The sequence below is a fragment of the Scyliorhinus canicula genome, unplaced genomic scaffold (genome assembly GCF_902713615.1).
Source record: "Scyliorhinus canicula unplaced genomic scaffold, sScyCan1.1, whole genome shotgun sequence".
Classification (NCBI taxonomy): Eukaryota; Metazoa; Chordata; class Chondrichthyes; order Carcharhiniformes; family Scyliorhinidae; genus Scyliorhinus; species Scyliorhinus canicula.
Window position 1 is genome coordinate 432,774 of NW_024055473.1, and position 19,016 is coordinate 451,789.

The 19,016-nt window shown below is 46.8% G+C and overlaps 1 non-coding gene and 1 gene segment (V, D, J or C); one reads left to right on the plus strand and one right to left on the minus strand.

Moving 5' to 3' along the window:
- Nucleotides 1–675: 675 nt before the first annotated feature.
- LOC119959847 lies at nucleotides 676–1,122 on the minus strand. The segment is given in 1 exon segment: nucleotides 676–1,122. A coding segment is annotated over 1 exon segment (447 nt).
- An 8,976-nt stretch (nucleotides 1,123–10,098) lies between these two features.
- On the plus strand, nucleotides 10,099–10,170 carry trnae-uuc. The gene has a single exon. It is a non-coding gene; the product is annotated as a tRNA-Glu (tRNA).
- The last annotated feature ends 8,846 nt before the right edge of the window (nucleotides 10,171–19,016 follow it).

Here is a 19,016-nt window from a genome sequence, read left to right on the forward strand (position 1 = left end):
CGGGAAACGTGTGGATATAATCAGAACTTGACACCGTTCGGACACTTGAAAATAGAAAATCCGAATATCAATTCTAGGGGAATGCACGCAGAAGGGGGAACATACACAGAGCCTGCAGGTTGTCTACAAAGATCATCGACACCAGTTGAACAGAGGGGAAATATAAGTTAATATTGGAGCATGGTTGGTGTGGTTTGTTAATGTTCATTGTGCAGCTCAGAACGGGAAATACTGACAGGCAGGCAGCTGGGAATTTTCATTCTTAAATACATTTGATTATTGTCTTATGTTCTGATAAGTGTTGCACAAGCCTGGACATTCACCAACAGCATTTCTTTAGAAACACACGCTGCACAAACGCACACTGATAACTGTACTGTTATATTTTGCTATTAAGAATGAGTATAATTTATATTCAGATGATAACTATCCACGTAAAAGGCAGCACAATGGGCTAAATGGCTGGCTTGTCATGCAGAACAATGCTACCAGCGCGGGTTCAAATACCGTACTGGCCTCCCCGAACAGGCGCCGGAATTTGGCGATTAGGGGCTATTCACAGTAACTTCATTAAAGCCTACTTGTGACAATAAGCGATTGCGATTATGATTAAATATCAGAGGTATAACGACAAGCAAGGTGGTACGCTGCTGGGTGATCTTCGACCCCCTCTGATTATAACATCGCTGAAGTGTTGCTATGTGCATAAACGCTTTGACAGTTTTTGTACAGGTTCAGCGGGTTCTGTGTGTCTGTGGGTCTCAGTGCGCAGTAATACACCGCGGAATCAGTCAGTTGTGCCTTCGAGACTTTCAGCGGAACGGTCCGACTAGATTCATCGAGCTTCGCTGAAAAGCGGTTCTCTGGAATGCCCTCCGTTTTCTCGCTGTATCTGTTCCTCTGCAACAAGTACTCCAAGGAGCCGCTGGGATACTGACGGTACCAGAATAGGTAAGGAACGTCCCTGCTTGTAGATGTGAAATTACAGAACAATTCAATGTCACCTCCTTCATGTACTGTGGTTTCAGCTGGTGTCTGTGAAACCAAATCTCCTCGGCAATAACCTATAAGAGCCCAGAGCGATAGTAAATTAAACAATGTCGCTCCATTATCGATCCCCATTATCAGCCGATCACTCCCAACAGTTACCCAGGAATTAAAGGAGAAGTGTTAAGAAGAAAGACATTCCCTACAAAATGTGAGTCATGGAGGAGGGGTTTGAACAACTTTCAGCACTTTCCAGCGGGGTAAGATTAGGGGCAGTGGGGGAGAATGCGAATATCCAGAAGGGTTTTTAATGTTATGTTCAGATCGGTCTGAATGATTGTTTCTGCACTTAGGATCAAGGTGTGGATATTTCTGTGTTCTCTATACTGACCGCTTAAATATAAAGTATGAGATAGATGTGAAACGCAGAGTTACATAGCATTCGAACTTACCAGTTAAGACAGCAGCAGCTGTAAAGATAAAGGAAAAACTGACAGTGAACATGTTCACACAGAGATGATGGCGGGGTTTGACGAGGCTTCTTCCACCTGAAATAGTTTTAATTCCAGAATAGGGTGAAGGTTGACTCATATCCAGCCTCTTTGCGGATTGGCTAGTTCTTGACAGAGACAGCAGCGGATAACCAATCAACCATTATTCTTCAAATCATCCAATCAACTCGCAGTTTCTGTGTTCTTCGATTCGTGACGTCAGTGCGGGGAGGAGAAAACAGTGAAATTGAACCTAACATTCTCACCGAGTGTAAATTGTTCCGTTCAAAATTGGTTATTATTTGATCCGTCCTATTGATTAGAAGGCGATGAACTTCCACAGGAGGACATGCTTGTTAAATAATTCTAAAAGTGTTCTCTCACATCTAGGAACTGTTTATGTAGAGAGTCCACGGTTCGCCCATGAATATATCAAGTCGGTGACATATTTAATGTGGCATCTGTGCCGGCGATTAACATTAACCTTTCTGCTGTATCCCGCTGCTGTTGTATATTTGTCACGGATTGTATGTTGTGAATATCAATCTTCACACTGACAGTGTTCCTCTGACCAGACGGCACGCAAATAGTTTCAGTTCAGAACTTATTTATTCAAGCTATGGAAGGGGAGCTAAACACCCACAAGGTGATTTATCAGCTCCCGGATCATAGAGAATACAGAACAATTATATTTTTCATATATTTCAGGTAATAAACATACACTAACAATGCACAGTGGGTAAAACTGCCAGTGGGTAGCGTCAGGGACCCGGGTTCAATTCAGCCCTTGCGTGACTGTGTGGAGTTTTCACATTTTGTGTGGCCTTCCTTCTGGTGCTCCGGGTTTCTTCCATGGATGTGCAGGTTAGGTGCAGTTACGGGGCGGACGATTGGGCCAAGGTAGGATGGTCGTTCTAAGTATCCCTGTAGACTTGTTAGGCCGAATGGCCTCTTTTTCCATTGTGGGGATTCTATGTCACAAACAGTAGATGACATCGGGCAGCACGGTAGCACAAGTGGTTAGCACTGTGGCTTCACGGCACCAGGGTACCAGTTTCGATCCCCGCTGGGTGACTGTGCGGAATTTGCATGTTCTCCCCGTGTCTGCGTGGGTTTCCTCCGGGTGCTCCGGTTTCCTCCCATTGTCCAAAGATGTGCGGGTTAGGTGGATTGGCCATGCTAAATTGCCCTTAGTGTCCAAAAAAGATTAGGAGGGGTTATTGGGTTACGGGGTAGGGTGGAAGTGAGGGTTTGAGTGGGTCGGTGCAGACTCGATGGGCCAAATGGCCTCCTTCTGCACTGTATGTTCTATGATCTGTGACAACCTCTCAACGTGTAGTTCCCTTGCTTCGCAATTCAGTGCAAAGCTCTTTGTTTTCTGATTAATTATAATAATGTAGAGGGAATTAAGTTGTTCTCCTCACAGTAGGAACAAGGACTTCAGTAAAGACAATGTTGGGCTCAGAATAGGATCAGTCTTTGAGGTGGGATAGCGAAGTGACATTTAATGTCTTTATTTTATCAGCGCTCGAGATTCCCTCAAAATAATCTGCTCAGTGGCGGCGTAAAGCAGAAAGAGTGCTGGATTGAATTAACACAAACAGGTATACAGCAAAACTGATCTACATATTGTGATTTCTCATATGATATCAGCTCACAGTCAATGAGAGGATGTGATAGTGCTTTGACGGTTTATGTATGGACTGACTGTGTCTCTGCAACAGTGTGGGTCTCAGAGCACAGTGATACACAGCAGAGTCAGACACACGGACCCCGGTGATAGTTAAAGGAACTGTTTTTTGCTCCTGGTCCAAACGAGCAGAAAAACGGTCGGGAAAATGTGACGACTTGTCCCCCTCCGCCTTGCCGTCCTTTCTTAGTAAATATCTCGGAGATTCCCCTGGATACTGGATGTACCAGAAGAGGTAGGGATAGGTATCGGTTGTGGAGTAATTGCAGTTCAATATTATCGTGTGTCCCTCCTGAACCGTTATATCAGGCGGATCCTGGTAAACTGAATCAATTCCCTTTATTCCTGAAATAAAGAACAGTCTGTATTAAACAATTGGGAGTAAACCTGATCAATCCACACAGGCGTATTGAACCGTCGACTCACCGGGTAGCAGAACCATGATTATCAGTAAAGGATATACGCAGCACATGGTATGTGGTGTTCAGTTCGACTAGCATAACAGAATGGTTTAAACTGCGGAACTTTTTATTCTCATATTTAAAAGTAAAAACAGACCACGGATTACTGCCCTTATTCAGACACTGAGGGTGCTGCTCACGACGGCGATTGGCTGATTTTTAAAAACAGATACGAACTGTCAACCAATCAGCATCCCTGATGTGAAATTAACTGATCCATTCTCACCTGCTTCCGCTTGACGTCCGCCAGAGGATATCGCTCTTCTCACCCCATCTCTCTTTGTGCATACATACAGGCGCAGTCACGCACACAAACAAACACACAGAGACACACATAGACAGGCACGCACACAGTTTCTCACACACAGACACCCATACTCGGACACAAAAACAGACATACATGCAGACACACACACAAACAAGCACAGACATACGCTCACCGACAGACACACACAGACATAAACATACACAAATAAACACGCAACACACAAAAGCACAGGCAAACAGGCACCCATATGAACACGCATACAGATACACACAAACAAACACACAAATAAAACAACGCACAGGAAAACACAACACACGCAGGGACACAGACACTGACGCACACAGAAACATAACCATTCACACACACGCATTCGCAAAAACAGACACAAGGGCAAAGAGACAATACAGACACAAGGAAACATACACACAAACAGAGACAAGCAGGCACAGGCGCAGACGCATCTATGAGGCACCGGCAGACACACACAGACGTACACATAAACACAGACACCAAATGGACACGCACACACATACATAAACACACGTAGACACACTGACACCGGCACAATCACACACACACACACACACAGACAAACACAAGGACAGACACACATAAGGACAGACACACAGACACACGCACCTACATATATCATAGGATACAGACAGACAAAAACACACGCACTAAGACAGAGATAAACAGACATGCCAACATACACAGACACAAATAAAACAACACCAAGCAAGTACAAACACAGGTAGTTACACACACATACACTCACACACACTGGCACACACACCTTCGCACACACAGACACAAATGCAGGCACGTAGAAACACAAAGACTGGCAAACATGCACAGGCACAAACGAACCAGCAGACATTCACAGATACAAACACAGTCATAATCATAAACACTGACACACAGGCACACACACAGGCACGCACAAATATACACAAAAAACAAAGGCACACACAAACAAAACACAGACAAACGCGTACACAGACGCACACAGATATATACGCACACAACATCACAGGCAATTAAAAACTGAGATACACACAGAACACACACACAAACAAACTTCCCCCTCCCTCGGCTTACTTTGGTTGTTGCGTGGCTGATGAGCCAGATCCTAGAGCAGCATCTTCAATCACTCACTTGGCAGGAGTTTCCAAAAAGTGGCATCGGTCCTCGGGCGCTCAGTCGCAGGCATTGGTTTCTAAGGCTCCTTTCCCGGGCCTCTCCTTGCCGTCGGGTGTTTTCGGAGAATTGTGACTCTTCAATCAGGAGGTACCTCCAAATAGGTCTCTTCTGAGCAAAGGACTCCCAGAAATTGACTTCCATGTTCCATTTCTTGAGGCAAGCCTGCAAGGTGTCTTTTAAGAACATACTTTGTCCTCCTCTTGTTCGGGATCCTTCCTTGAGTTGGGTGATGAAGATTTGTTCAGGCAGTCGGGACCGTGAAATCATATGGGCCGGACAGCGGAGTTGTCTTTGGATGATCATGACCTCGATACTGGTGCTTTTGACTCCTTGAAGGACACTAATGTTAACATGTCTGTCATTCCAGCTGATTCGGAGATAACGTGCATTTGGATTTTGCGATTTACTTTAAGCTGAGTTGTTTACGCGTAGCACTGATGCCATGTTTATCCTTCGAAGCCTCAGTGATTATTTCAAATGGGTCAGCAAAGTTTGCTGCCGTAGTTGACACATACAAGCCTCCTGTAAGCTAAAGTGATCTATCTGTCTGACAGGTATTGCAGCGAGTCGATCACCCACCTTACCAGTCTATGATGCCAGAGGAGATGTGTGCCAGGATGCTGCCCTTCAGCAGCTGCTTCTCTCGGACCTTGAGCTTGTCAATTAACAATAGTCAACACTCCCCTTGTCTCCCTCCATTCCCTCTTCCCTCCCCCCTCTTCACATCATCTCTCCAACTCTTCCCTCCATCCCCTTCCCTCGCTGCCTCCCACAAATATACACTGCCGTTGTGTTTAAGTCAGAAAATATATTTTATTGCAAGAAATTTGAAACGGTGAAGTCGTTTAATCTCATTGTTCATTTGAGAAAGTCAAACGGTAAGTTAAATGTTCAGTGGTTTCAAAGTTTTGTATTTCAAAAATTATTCTTGGTCATAAATGTTTGACATTTAACCTTACAAGCTTCAACAAATGTCTTACTGACACATCAGAACAAAGCATATAATTGAGATAATTATAAATGAAGAAGATAATGAAAGTAAACAAGGCAGAAACATTTAACACGTTGGCACAATGGTTAGCACTGATGCCTCACGACACTAGAGACGCATCTTCAATTCTGACCTTGGTTGATGTGTGGTGTTTGTGCATTCTCCCCGTGCCTGCATGGGTTTCCTAGAACCTGGAATAGAACCATCGACTGGAGCCAATCAGTACATCAAGTCTGCACTGACCCTCTGAAAGAGTACACTACCTGTGTCCACTCCCTCGCCCTATCTCCGATACGTAACCTGTGCATCTGAAGTCGGAAGGGCAGGCGATTGGGGTGGTGAAAAATGCATATGGTACACTTGCCTTTATCAATCGTGGCATAGATTGTTAAAGCAAGGATATCATGTTGCATTTATATAGCGCATAGTTCAGAGGAAAAGTCACACCCGGGTGTGGTATATCTGCTGGTTAACGAACCCGGCAGAAGAAAGTGAAGGACTTGGCCAAGGACTTGATAGAGACATGTGGCGCAGCAGCAGTGGAAGGATCGTGGAGGCGGGAGCGACAGTGCATGTCGCAAATCCCCAGAGGGAACAGTTGAAGACCTTTATCAAGGAAGAGTTCTGCCAGCAGAGGAAGGAGATGCAGGAGGATGGCTCGAAGGCCATAGAAGGGGCTGTGACACCCCAAAGGGATCGATCGAGAGCGTGGAGCAATGCTGGCGGGTACAGAGGTCGCCGATACAAGAGATTGAGAAGGTGATGTCGGGCCACAGCGATCGGGTGGTGGCATTGAAGGCGGAGGTGGAAGTCTTAGGAGACCTTTGTAAGAGCAAAGGTGGAGGAGCAGGAAAGTAAGTCGAGAAGGCAGAATCTGTGGATAGTGGGCCTGCCTAAAGGAATGGAAGGTGCGAGTACCGCGAGGTACGTTTCAAGGATGCTGGCGGGTCTGGTGGTGGAGGGGGTGCTGGGCAAGGCCCCTGGGGTGAACAGAGAGCACAGGTCTCTGGGGAAGAGGCTTAGAGGCAGGAGCCGCTGCGGGCGGTGATCAGGAGGTCCCACAAGTTCGTCGAGAGGGAGAAGATTCTGCAGTCAGCTAGCGAGAAGCGGAACTGCGAATGGGAGTGGAACAAAGCCCTAATAAACCAGAACATGGGAGCTAAGCTGGCAAAACGGCGTGTGGGTTTAACGCAGCCAGGGCGGTGCTGCATCGACAGCGGATCAGGGTTGGGGTGCTGTACCCGCCGAAACTATGGCTACCTATGAATACCCGGAATGCTATTTCGAGGCACCAGAAGCGGCCAATGACTTTATCAAGGAGCATAAACTGAGGACCACTGAACTGAGCAATTTTGGGACGAGGTGCTGGTACTTTGAAGTAATTGAGATGGGGTAGAGCGGGGGTTGGAGGGAGGGGTGGGTTTCTTTTACTCCGATTTTTACTGTTGGGTTGACTAACCGTAGCAGGGGTGAAAGGTTTGAAAGGCGACGGCTGCCCCCACTCACTTCCTCTCCTCCCCCACCCCATCCTGCTGCCTCGGCCTGTATTGTTTTTGTTTGAATTTGGGGAGGTGACCTGTGGTTCGAGATGAGTCTCTGCTTGGGTGGGGGAGGGGGAGTTTATTGAGAACTTTCTTCACAGAACAGAGAGGTGAGGGCGGGGGATGATGGCAGTCGGGGTGGGGGGGGGGGGGGTGGGTGGGAGAGGGTTGGGGTGGAGGGAGGCTTATGCGATGTAGTGAGGTTTGATACGAAACATGGGAGGGGGCGGAGAAAAGGGGCGTTCTTGGATGGGCTATGTACAGGGTGAAATTTTATTTTTATAAAACATTTTACTGAGGTATTTGTGATTTTGTAACAATAACAGAAGAAACCGTGTACATACAAATATATACATTGTGCAAAGGCCGTCTTCCTCACTCACAGGTTCCACCTTTCTTACACACTAATCTAAACTAAACTACAACCCCCCCCCCCCGCCCCACCGTTTTGGCTGACAGTTAATTTTGTCTAAAGAAGTCAGCAGGGCGGCACGGTAGCATGGTGGTTAGCATAAATGCTTCACAGCTCCAGGGTCCCAGGTTCGGTTCCCGGCTGGGTCACTGTCTGTGTGGAGTCTGCACGTCCTCCCCGTGTGTGCGTGGGTTTCCCCCGGGTGCTCCGGTTTCCTCCCACAGTCCAAAGATGTGCGGGCTAGGTGGATTGGCCATGCTAAATTGCCAGTAGTGACCTTAAAAGTAAGGTTAAGGGTGTGGGGGGTTGTTGGGTTACGGGTATAGGGTATAGGGTGGATACGTGGGTTTGAGTAGGGTGATCATTGCTCGGCACAACATCGAGGGCCGAAGGGCCTGTTCTGTTCTGTGCTGTACTGTTCTATGTTCCAAAACTCCGAAAATCGGCGCCACCGTTGTTTTAACACCATGGACATGACATCCACAAACCCCTGCCAGAACTCCCTAAGCTTCGGGTATGCCCAGAACATAGGAACATGGTTTGCTGGTCCTTCTGCACACCTTGCACACCTGTCTTCTGTCCCAAAGAACCGTCATGTGTGCCCGGTGAACAACCTTAAATTGTATCAGGCTGGGCCTGGCGCATGATGTGGACGCGTTGACCCTCCTTAACGCATCCGCCCAGAGACCATCCTCTATCTCTCCTCCTAACCCCTCTTCCCCTTTGTGTCTCAGCTCCTGGATCTGCCTTCCCTCTGACCCCTTGATTTATTTATAGATGTCCGAAACCTTCCCCTCTCCCCGCCATACTCTGGAAACTACCCTGTCGTGTATCCCCCTTGGTGGCAGTAGCGGGAAGGTTGAGACCTGCCTGCGTAGGAAGTCCCGTGCCTGCAGGTACTTAAACTGTATAGGGTGAAATTAACAGGGTTAGAGCTGAAAGGTAAGGATGGCTGATGGTAGAGGCACTGGAGGTGTAAGCCGCCGGTAAGGCTGATATCATGGAACGTGCGAGTGCTCAATGGACCGGTGAAGAGATTTCGGGTCTTTGCATATCGAATATTCCCATATTCCCATCTGTCCTATCGTTTCTTCGGCCCCTGCACCGCATCTTTGTGATTCCTGCTGCCAGCTGGAAACTCGCCCTATCCAGTTCACACATTCCCTTTAGAATGATCTTGTAATCTGTATGCTATAAGGTGATTTCTACCAGCTTTGAAGAATTTTCAGTCTCAATAACCTTTAATTCCTCGATCTGATTTTCCCATCCAAACCTAATATGACGGAAATAATGATTCGAACAGTAATATGACTGATAAACTAATAGTGTATCTCTCTCTCCCTCTCGGATCAAGTTTTCGGTCTGATTTGATTCTGCAGTTAAGTTTTCTCTGCCAATCCTGGATGTAGTTTGTTGACGGTTTCATAGGAGGTTAATGTGGTTTCCTTCATGTGTTTGAGCGGCCATCAACGTCACTTTCTGATCTCAATCTTTCCGTCCAATGAAACAATCTCAAATCTGCTCCTCGTTTCCTCAGATAAGATTTGAATGAGTTTCTGTGATCACCCGAATCTCTTTGACCAACAATATTAAATCTCTGAGGATGAAGACAGTCAGTAAGTGAGCACAGTCCATGGTGTGAGGGAGAATCAGTGAGGGAGAATCTGCGGTTTTATCTGATCTGCTCCACTCGGTCATTGTGCACGTTGTTTAATTTTAAGACGGTGCGTGACGGCTCACGAAAAACATTGATATCATTGCCATGTGGGTAACCTGGTAAAACGGAGCCATTCGCTCTGAGCGGGAGATTTCCTTCGGTTGCTATTGTAAATTCAATAATATACTGATTGGACATTCGCGTATTTGCGATTACCGTCACACATCGCTCATTGGAGTTTTCCACAGAGAGGTCCGAGGATATTTTCTCGATTCTGTTAATCTGCGCCCTCAGTTCATTTGCCTCATCGTTAAGACTCCTTGCATTAAAGCAAAAAGAAAGCAACCAATGAGTGAATTGATCATGGTCAGTGATTCTGGAACTCAACTCAATGGCTTCCCTGGTGGTCTAGTGGTTAGGATTCTGCGCTTTCACCGCCGTGGCCCGGGTTCGATTCCCGGTCAGGGATTTGTTCTTGTTGCTGCTGTGTGAACTGTCACAATCAACAGGAAATCCCTAAACAATGAAAGCAGGGTTTTGACTGAGAAGCAGTTAATATTCCAGCTGTGTGAGTTTGATAAATCGGAGATGTGACAGGTGTGGAGCCGGAGGGAGTAAATGATAAAGGAGAAGGTCTGGGATAGGTTACAAAGCATCAGATATAATGATGAAAATGGGATAAATGTGCCGTGGGAACGGGGCAGATTTTAATTAATGCTGTTCAAACTGGCACAGATGTCATTTCTGCTCAACTCCGATGCTCTTCCAAAGCAGTGCTGTGTGTCGAATGGCCCCTTTCAGTGCTATACCTTTCCCTAATAGTTCCACATTTATCCCCACTGCTGCTGATGTCTTCACGGTTATTCTGCCGGTCATTCCGCAAATATTTCCATTCTTCCCCGTTTTAACCTCACGGGATTAAGCAAATTAGGCGACGTATTCCATTGGCATTTCGTGAGAGGTCATAGATCATAGATCAACAGCACAGAACAGGCCCTTCGGCCCTCGATGTTGTGCCGAGCAATGATCACCCTACTCAAACCCATGTATCCACCCTGTACCCGTAACCCAAACAACCCCCCCTTAACCTTACTTTTTAGGCCACTACGGGCAATTTAGCATGGCCAATCCACCTAACCCGCACATCTTCGGACTTTGGGAGGAAACCGGAGCACCCGGAGGAAACCCACGCACACAGGGGGAGGACGTGCAGACTCCACACAGACAGTGACCCAGCCGGGAACTGAACCTGGGACCCTGAAGCTGGGAAGCATTTACGCTAACCACCATGCTACCCTGCTGCATGGTCGAGATTAGGAATCAGGTCTGGAATTTTGTTTTTATTCCATTTAACCGAGAATGGGGGCCTCACGGTAGCATGGTGGTTAGCATCACTGCTTCACAGCTCCAGGGTCCCAGGTTCGATTCCCGGCTGGGTCACTGTCTGTGTGGAGTCTGCACGTCCTCCCCGTGTGCGCGTGGGTTTCCTCCGGGTGCTCCGGTTTCCTCCCACAGTCCAAAGATGTGCGGGTTAGGTGGATTGGCCATGCTAAATTGCCCGTAGTGTAAGGTTAATGGGGGGATTGTTGGGTTACGGGTATACGGGTTACGTGGGTTTAAGTGGGGTGATCATTGTTCGGCACAACATTGAGGGCCGAAGGGCCTGTTCTGTGCTGTACTGTTCTATGTTCTAATTCATTTTCCATTCATTCATCGTAAATTACGATTAACTGGCAGGATTAGAACTTTCCTGGAGGTTCGAATCAGTTTTCGGATCTATCACCTTAACCAGTGAGCCAATGGTACAGCCCAGGCATGCAAACTAATGGCGTTCTGATAAAATCATAGCCTCAATTGCAGAATGAAATAATATTTACTTCTGACATTTTTAATTATTTCCGCTCATGACTGATTCTCTCCGTGGTTCTCTGTGTGCAGTGTTCTCTGTGGTTTACAGAGTATAGACATTGGGAGAGAGGAATAGACCGTTCGGCCCAACTAAATTGTGTCTGCGCATGTACTCCAGACCAGACTGTCCCCTCCCGTCCGATATCTAACTGACCATTTCCATCCAGCTCCCTGTGTCCGTCTAGTCTGTTCTCTTTCCAGTATTTCCAAGTCTGCCCATAAATGTATCAATACTCTCTGTTCCAAGCTCCATGTGGCAACAGGTTCCATCTTCTCACAATCCTGTATTTAAATTTCTTCTACTTCATATCTGCATTTGTTCGGTTACTGATATATATCAACATAGAAAACAGGTGCAGGAGTAGACCATTCTTCGAGCCTGCACCACCATTCAAATGTTCATGGCTGATAATGCAAATCCCTTCTCACACTCCCACTTTCTCTCCATTCCCCTCGCTCGCTTTAGCCGCAAGGGCCACGTCCAGCTCCCTCTTGAATATATCAAACAAACTGGCCCTCACGGCTTTCTGCGGCAGAGACTTCCATAAGTCGACAACTCTTTAAGAGAAGAAGTTCTGCCTCATCTCAGTCCTGAATGGCGCATTCTTTATTCTTCGGCTGTGACCCCTAGTCCCAACATCGGGAACATTTGTCTCGCATCTGGCAAACGTGGAGTCCCATCAGGATTGTATATGTTTCTATGAGATCCCCTCTCATTCTTCTAAACTCCAGTGAGTCCAAACCCAGTCGATCCAGTATTTCTTCATATGTCAGGCCTGCCATCCCGGAAATTAGTCTGGTGAACTTTCGCTGGACATGCTCAAAAGCAAGAATGTCTTGCCTCAAACTAAAACTACACACAATTCTCAAAGTGCGGCCTCACCAAGGCTCCATATAACTGTTGAAAGCAATCCCATCTCCTACGCTCAAACCTTCTCTATCTGAAGGCCAGCATACCATAGGCTTTCCTCGTCGCCTGCTGTACCTGCATGCCAACTTTCAACGACTGTACATGTGATGTTACCCTTCTTGGTGGCAAAGACAAGAAGGCAGATTATTCTCTGAATGATGGCAGTTTAGGAAACTGGGAAGTGCAACGAGAACTGGGTGTCCTGGTGGGACAGTTGTTATTGATACTCCACGAGGGCGACATGCTGGCGCAATGGTTAGCATTGCTACCTCACGGCACCGAGGACCTGGGTTCGAACTGCCCGGGCCACTGCAGTATAGAGTTTGCACATTCTCCGCGCGTCTGCGTGGATCTTACCCCAACCCAAATATGTGCAGGACAGGTGAATTGGCCATGCTAAATTACCACTTGATTTGAAAAATTAAAAATAAAGTCCACGAGACCATACGTATTTTTATATTGCATTAGATCTTGTCACCACCATGCCTCCCTCGTGGAGTATTAATAACAACATAGCACAGTGTAGTATAAACAATGGCAACATCAAGTGCGATATGAGCAGTGGCATGGTGTGTTACAGCAGTAACTGATACTGCACCTACTATAATGAAATAAAAGAGAAAATGCTGGAAAATCTCAGCAGGTCTGACATCATCTGTAGGGAGAGAAAAGAGCTAACGTTTCGAGTCGAACGACTGCTTTGACAAAGAGTCATTCGACTCGAAACTTTAGCTCTTTTCTCTCCCAAAAGACGCTGCCAGACCTGCTGAGATTTTCCAGCATTATCTCTTGTGTTTCAGATTGCAGCATCCGCAGTAATTTGCTTTCATATTATAATGAAATGATACACTAAGCTAGACAATGCCTCTGTAGTTTACGAGGTGCAATCTCAGGTAATATCACACAGCACCGTGCATCATCGAAATATAAAAACATTTTAGATAGTAGTAGGAGAAGGCCATTCGGCCCTTCGAGCCAGTTTCTCCATCCAACGTGATCACAATGGGTTCTCTATCAAAACTATACCCCAGCACATTTTCCACACACTTTGACACATTTAGTGTTCTATTTCCTTCTTATTCAGTAATATTGCCTTCACAGCCCACTGTCCGAAAAATGTTCATTTCTATATTTTATGGATCGTGCCTCCATTTTCACTGCACTTGTTATTGCTTCTGAGTCATGTCTCGGTAATTATTTGCCCCAATGTTATCGGAATTGATATTCCACCAGCCAGCTATCAATTGTTTCTTCACTAGAATCTTTAAATTCATACTGGAACATCTGAAGGCACTTTCAGTATGGATGGTTTCCGAGGATAAACAAAGGGGCCTGCTGTGTGCACACGGTGCAGCATTTGCCTGCGATCGGCTCGACCTCATACGCCCTCCCATGTTTGCGATTAGTTATTTCAAGTTCCTTCCTCGCAAATATATTTCAATATTTGTGTATCAATGCAGCACTAAACACCAGAACACTTACAAATACGCAAACCACGTCAACGTATCCGTCAACTAAAAGCACAATATGTCAGATATTGAAAGAGACAGATTTTTATCAGAGATCAGACTTCAGCTCAGAGTTAACAAGAGGTGTTTTGATTGATGGAGGAGCAGAGAATTATTTTGGGGCTGGGAGGGACCGCAAAAGTTGCAGTCAGCAGTTCACCCCAGGGAACAAATAAAAGGCATGGACTCGTCTCTTAATTTGTTTATTCACTGATCTGTAACTAAAGTGCATGTTGGAATTTAATTGCCCCTCTGGAGACTCTCACTGGTATAAATGAGGGACCCTTTGGAAGTCTTGCAGACCTAGTATGTGCACCTTGCAGAGTTCAATTGGTTCCTGAAAGACGATGCATGGACCAGCGAATGGACCATTTTATGCCATTTATTACCCGGCACTCGCTATTATTGGTGTCCCAGGTAAGAGCGGAATCTCAACTGCAATATTTATTTTTCTTCTGAATCTCCAGAATTCTTATCTCTTCCCTTTAAGGATCGTGCTGAAAAATTTCTGCATTACGATATATTAGAGTGCATCACTTAATTTTGTATTACAGAGCAGGACAATAAATGGTCAATAAATTACCCTTCACACTTATAGAATAATTGTTTATTAGACTGCAGAAATATGAGTTATAATGTTTAGCATTGTACGGACGTTATATTGTTAAACAGTGCAACACATTTGCTACAAATGGTTATTGGCTGCAGGATGGCACAGGAATGGGGAGGGACTAGTCTAATAAGCCGCATGAGGTAAGTGAAACAATCAAGAGAATTCTGAAATAGAGGCTTTGTTAGGCAATCATAGAATCAGTTCAAATGGAGGCGATTCGAACATGTACCAAACTCTGAAAAGAGTACTGCGCCCAGGCTCAGTCCCCTCCGCTTTCCCAATAACCCCTTAGCCTCACCTAACCTACACATCTGCTTTAGGCACTGAGGGGCAATTTAGAATAGACAATCCAGCTAAACTGCACATCGTTGGGCTGTGAGAGGCACCCAGAGGAAACCACACAGACACAGTGAGAAAGTAAAAACTCCAGACAGTAACCCAAGGTCAGAATTGAACCCAGGGCCCTGGCGCTGTGATCGAAGGCAGTACATTTACAATGGCTGAACGGGATGTGGTATGAGTTATTCATTAGGAACAACAGTTTTGGATCATTGAATCATAGCATTTACAGTGCACAAGGAGGCCACTCGGCCCATCGAGTCTACACCGGCCCTTGGAAAGAGCACCCCACCCAAGCCCACACCTCCACCGTATCCCCGTTACCCAGTAACCCCACCCAACCGTCCTGGACACGTAAGGGCAATTTCGCACGGCCAATCCACTTAACCTGCACATCTTTGGAATGTAGGAGGAAACCGGAGCACCCGGAGGAGACCCACGCAGACACGGGGAGATGTGAAGACTCTGCACAGACAGTGACCCAAGCCGGGAATGGAACTTCAGACCCTGGAGCTGTGAAGCAACTGTGCTAACCACTATGCTACCGTACCGCCCCTTTCAGTTGAGTTCACTGGCGATGCAAATTGGAAGGGTAGACATATGAAAGTGGTAAATAAGGGTTTGAGTAGCTCTTAAGCTAAGGCAGACTTTCAGACCGGCGATACAATGGGCTGTGGAGAAATGTAGAAGTTTGCAGTGTCGGTGCTTATGGTCGGTGTGGGAATATGGGCGTTTGGAAGTTCAGCCCACGGTCAAACAAGACTTGAATATTGTAAATGGTCTCTAACTTTAGAGGATGGCCAGCCACGGGAATGGACCCAGTGGCCAGAGAGCGGAGTTTGTTGCAGGGACTGATTGTGATATTTTATGAATTGACAAACGTTTAATCCAGCATTGGATTTGCATCAAGCAGTAATGGGTTTGGAATAATTGAAATGTGGAGGTGCGAAATGAACAGGTCAGGAGGGATTAGGTAGCGGAATGGATCAGGGAGTCGCTGGTTTTTGGAGTCTGCTCATTGACGCCTCTCAATTTTCTCTATTACAGCCAACTTGATGGCGATCATCATCCTATCCCGAGGACGGTGCGGACTCTCTCGGTGTATCACCTACTACCTGGTAGCGATAGCAGTGACTGATTTCCTTGTCATGGTCACCGCTGTTATCCTCAACCGGGTTGGTGGCATTTACTTTAGATACAGCGTCCTATCAATCACCCCCGGATGCGCTGTCAGCACCGTGCTCGTTTATGCGACCCGTGATGGTTCAGTATGGCTGACCGTGGCCTTCACCTTCGACCGGTTTGTATCTATCTGCTGTCAGAGACTGAAGACCAGATACTGCACCGAGAAAACTGCACTGCTGGTCATAGGAATGGTCATTACCTTGAGCTACGTCAAGAACATCCCTTTTTACTTCACCTACCAGCCCTTGTACATATTGGACGAGATTCCCTGGTTCTGTGATATTAAGTCCAGCTATTACACGATCCCATCGTGGCAAGCTTATGACTGGCTCGATCACATATTAACCCCTTTTCTTCCGTTCTTCTTTATTCTGATGCTCAACGCCCTGACTGTAAGGCACATTGTAGAGGCCAGCAGAGCCCGCATGAGGCTGAAGGGCTCAGAGAGTGACGGAGATCCAGAGATAGCCAACCGCAAGAAGTCGATTGTCCTGCTCTTCGCCATCTCGCTCAGCTTCCTCCTCCTCTGGGCCACATATGTTGGACATTTCCTATACGTTCGGGTTACAGGTGAGGCCTACTTCACCGGTCTGGATTTCAATGACCCACACTTCATATTTCAAGAAACGACCAACATGCTTCAGTTACTCAGTTCCTGCAACAACACCTTCATCTATGCAGTAGCGCAGACCAAGTTCCGAAATGAGCTGAAGAAGTTGCTCATGTTTCCCTTCGCCATTTTCACTGGATGCTTCATGATCAAGTTAAGGACTATTAATATGTTTCAAAGTAGATAGAGTATGAAATCACACTTGCTTACTAAGATGATAAAGCCACAATAATTCACGGCCCTGAACAAAATAAACTTTATAATAGATACAGAAACATTAAACTATTTGAACACAAATCTTGTACTCCAGCATTCAGAATTAACATGAAATAGCAGGGAAAGAGTGGTCGAACAAACCACATTGCACGTTCAATAGCAGATGTAAACGATTTTTAAAAATAGTTTTATTGCAGTTGTTGCTTTTGATTTCACACACTATACAATAGACAAGGGTATGTGTATCGGGTACAATATACAAGAACATTCCACCCTCCCCCACCCACTCCTTGACAACACCTACGTTTTTGTTGTCTTGATATGATTTATTCGATTGCATATCTTACAGATAGGTGAATGTCACCTATTTAAATATATGCAGCTCTTTCCCCTTCGCCTTCCCTTCCCTCACTTTGCCAATTGGCCCCGCTCCCACCCCACACCCCACCGACCCATTTTCGGTGTTTCTTTGGGAGTTCTGTTCTTTGTGCTCTTACTCTAGGCCCCCTATTATCCATGCCCCAGCCTCCCTCGCCTGCCTCCCCCAACTCTCCTCCCAATCTGTTCCCTGGTGTCTCGTTTGCTTACCCCCCCCCCCCCCCCCCCCCCCCCCTCCCCCGCCAACCACACACTTCTCGTCGCTCTTTTGGCTGTTGACTTCGTAACCGTCCTGAAATAGTTCTGGCTGGTCCGAAAACCCGAAGATTGCCATTCCCCAGGCACCAATCCACCCTCACCCCCATAACGTTGCACATTGCCTCGATTAAGGCTGTCCAAAACACGTCAAGAACTGGGGCAGGCCCAGAACATGTGAGTGTGGTTGATAGGGCCTTTCTGGCAGCGTTCATATCTGTCCTCCACCTCCAGGAAGAAACTGTTCTTTCGAATCCTTGTCAGGTGCGCCCTATGCACCACGTTCATTTGCATGAGTCGTAGCCTTGTGCAAGCGGAGGTGGAGTTGGCCCTGTTCAGGGCTTCGCCCCGGAGTCCCCACCCTATTTCCACCTAGTTCTTCGTCACATTTTCCCCGTGTTTCGTCCATGGGGAGTGTATCCTTTCTAATAGTTGTCGATACAGGTCCCCGGAGTCCCCCCTCTCAGGTTACACAAGTACAGTATTCCCTCTAACATTGTGCTTCTCGGGGTCCGTGGGTATGCAATAGCCTTGCAGCGAAGGTTCTTAACCTGTAGGTGAAAAAGTTCGTCCACGCTGGGCAGCTGCAGTCTCTGCCTCGTTCCTCTAAGGTCGCTAGCCTGTCCTCTGTGTAGATGTCCCTGACGGTCAGTGAGCGGACCAAAACACGACAGATCACAGGGATGTTCAGTTAATTTCGGGAGATTGTATCAGAGGGAATTGAGCAGGCAGAGAGCATCCCTGGAATGGCGCCCAGTAAGTTTACAGAGATAGTATCAGAGTGAGGGAGTCGCTAGTTATGTTGGATGGCTGGCTGGTTGTGAAGCAGACAACCTGAGTTCAATTAGTGCCCAGGCTGATGCCCAGGGATCCCTGGGGTGAGGTTCAGTGAGTTCAGGGGGATGGTATCAGAGGGAATGGAGCGGGGCTAGAGGATCGCTGGAGTGATGTTCAGTGAGTTCAGGGGGATGGTATCAGAGGGAATGGAGCAGAGAGAGAGGATCCCTGGGGTGATGTTCCCCTAGTTCAGGGGTATGGTATTAGAGGGAATGGAGCAGGGAAAGAGGATCCCTTGGGTGATATTCAGTGAGTTCACGGGATTGTGTTAGAGGGATTGGAGCAAGGAGAGAGGATCCCTGGGGTGAGGTTCAGTGAGTTCACGGGATGGTGTTAGAGGGATTGGAGCAAGGTGAGAAGATCCCTGGGATGATGTTCAGTGAGTTCAGGGGGATGGTGTCCGAGGGACCGGAATAGGATCCCTGGGGTGATGTTCAGTGAGTTCTGCGAGGTGGTATCACACAGAGTAGAGCAGGGATATGCCTGGCTGGTATTTCACGCGTTCAGGGCTAGGTATCAGAGGGAATGCAGTTTATTATAGGTAAATGCATCCCCG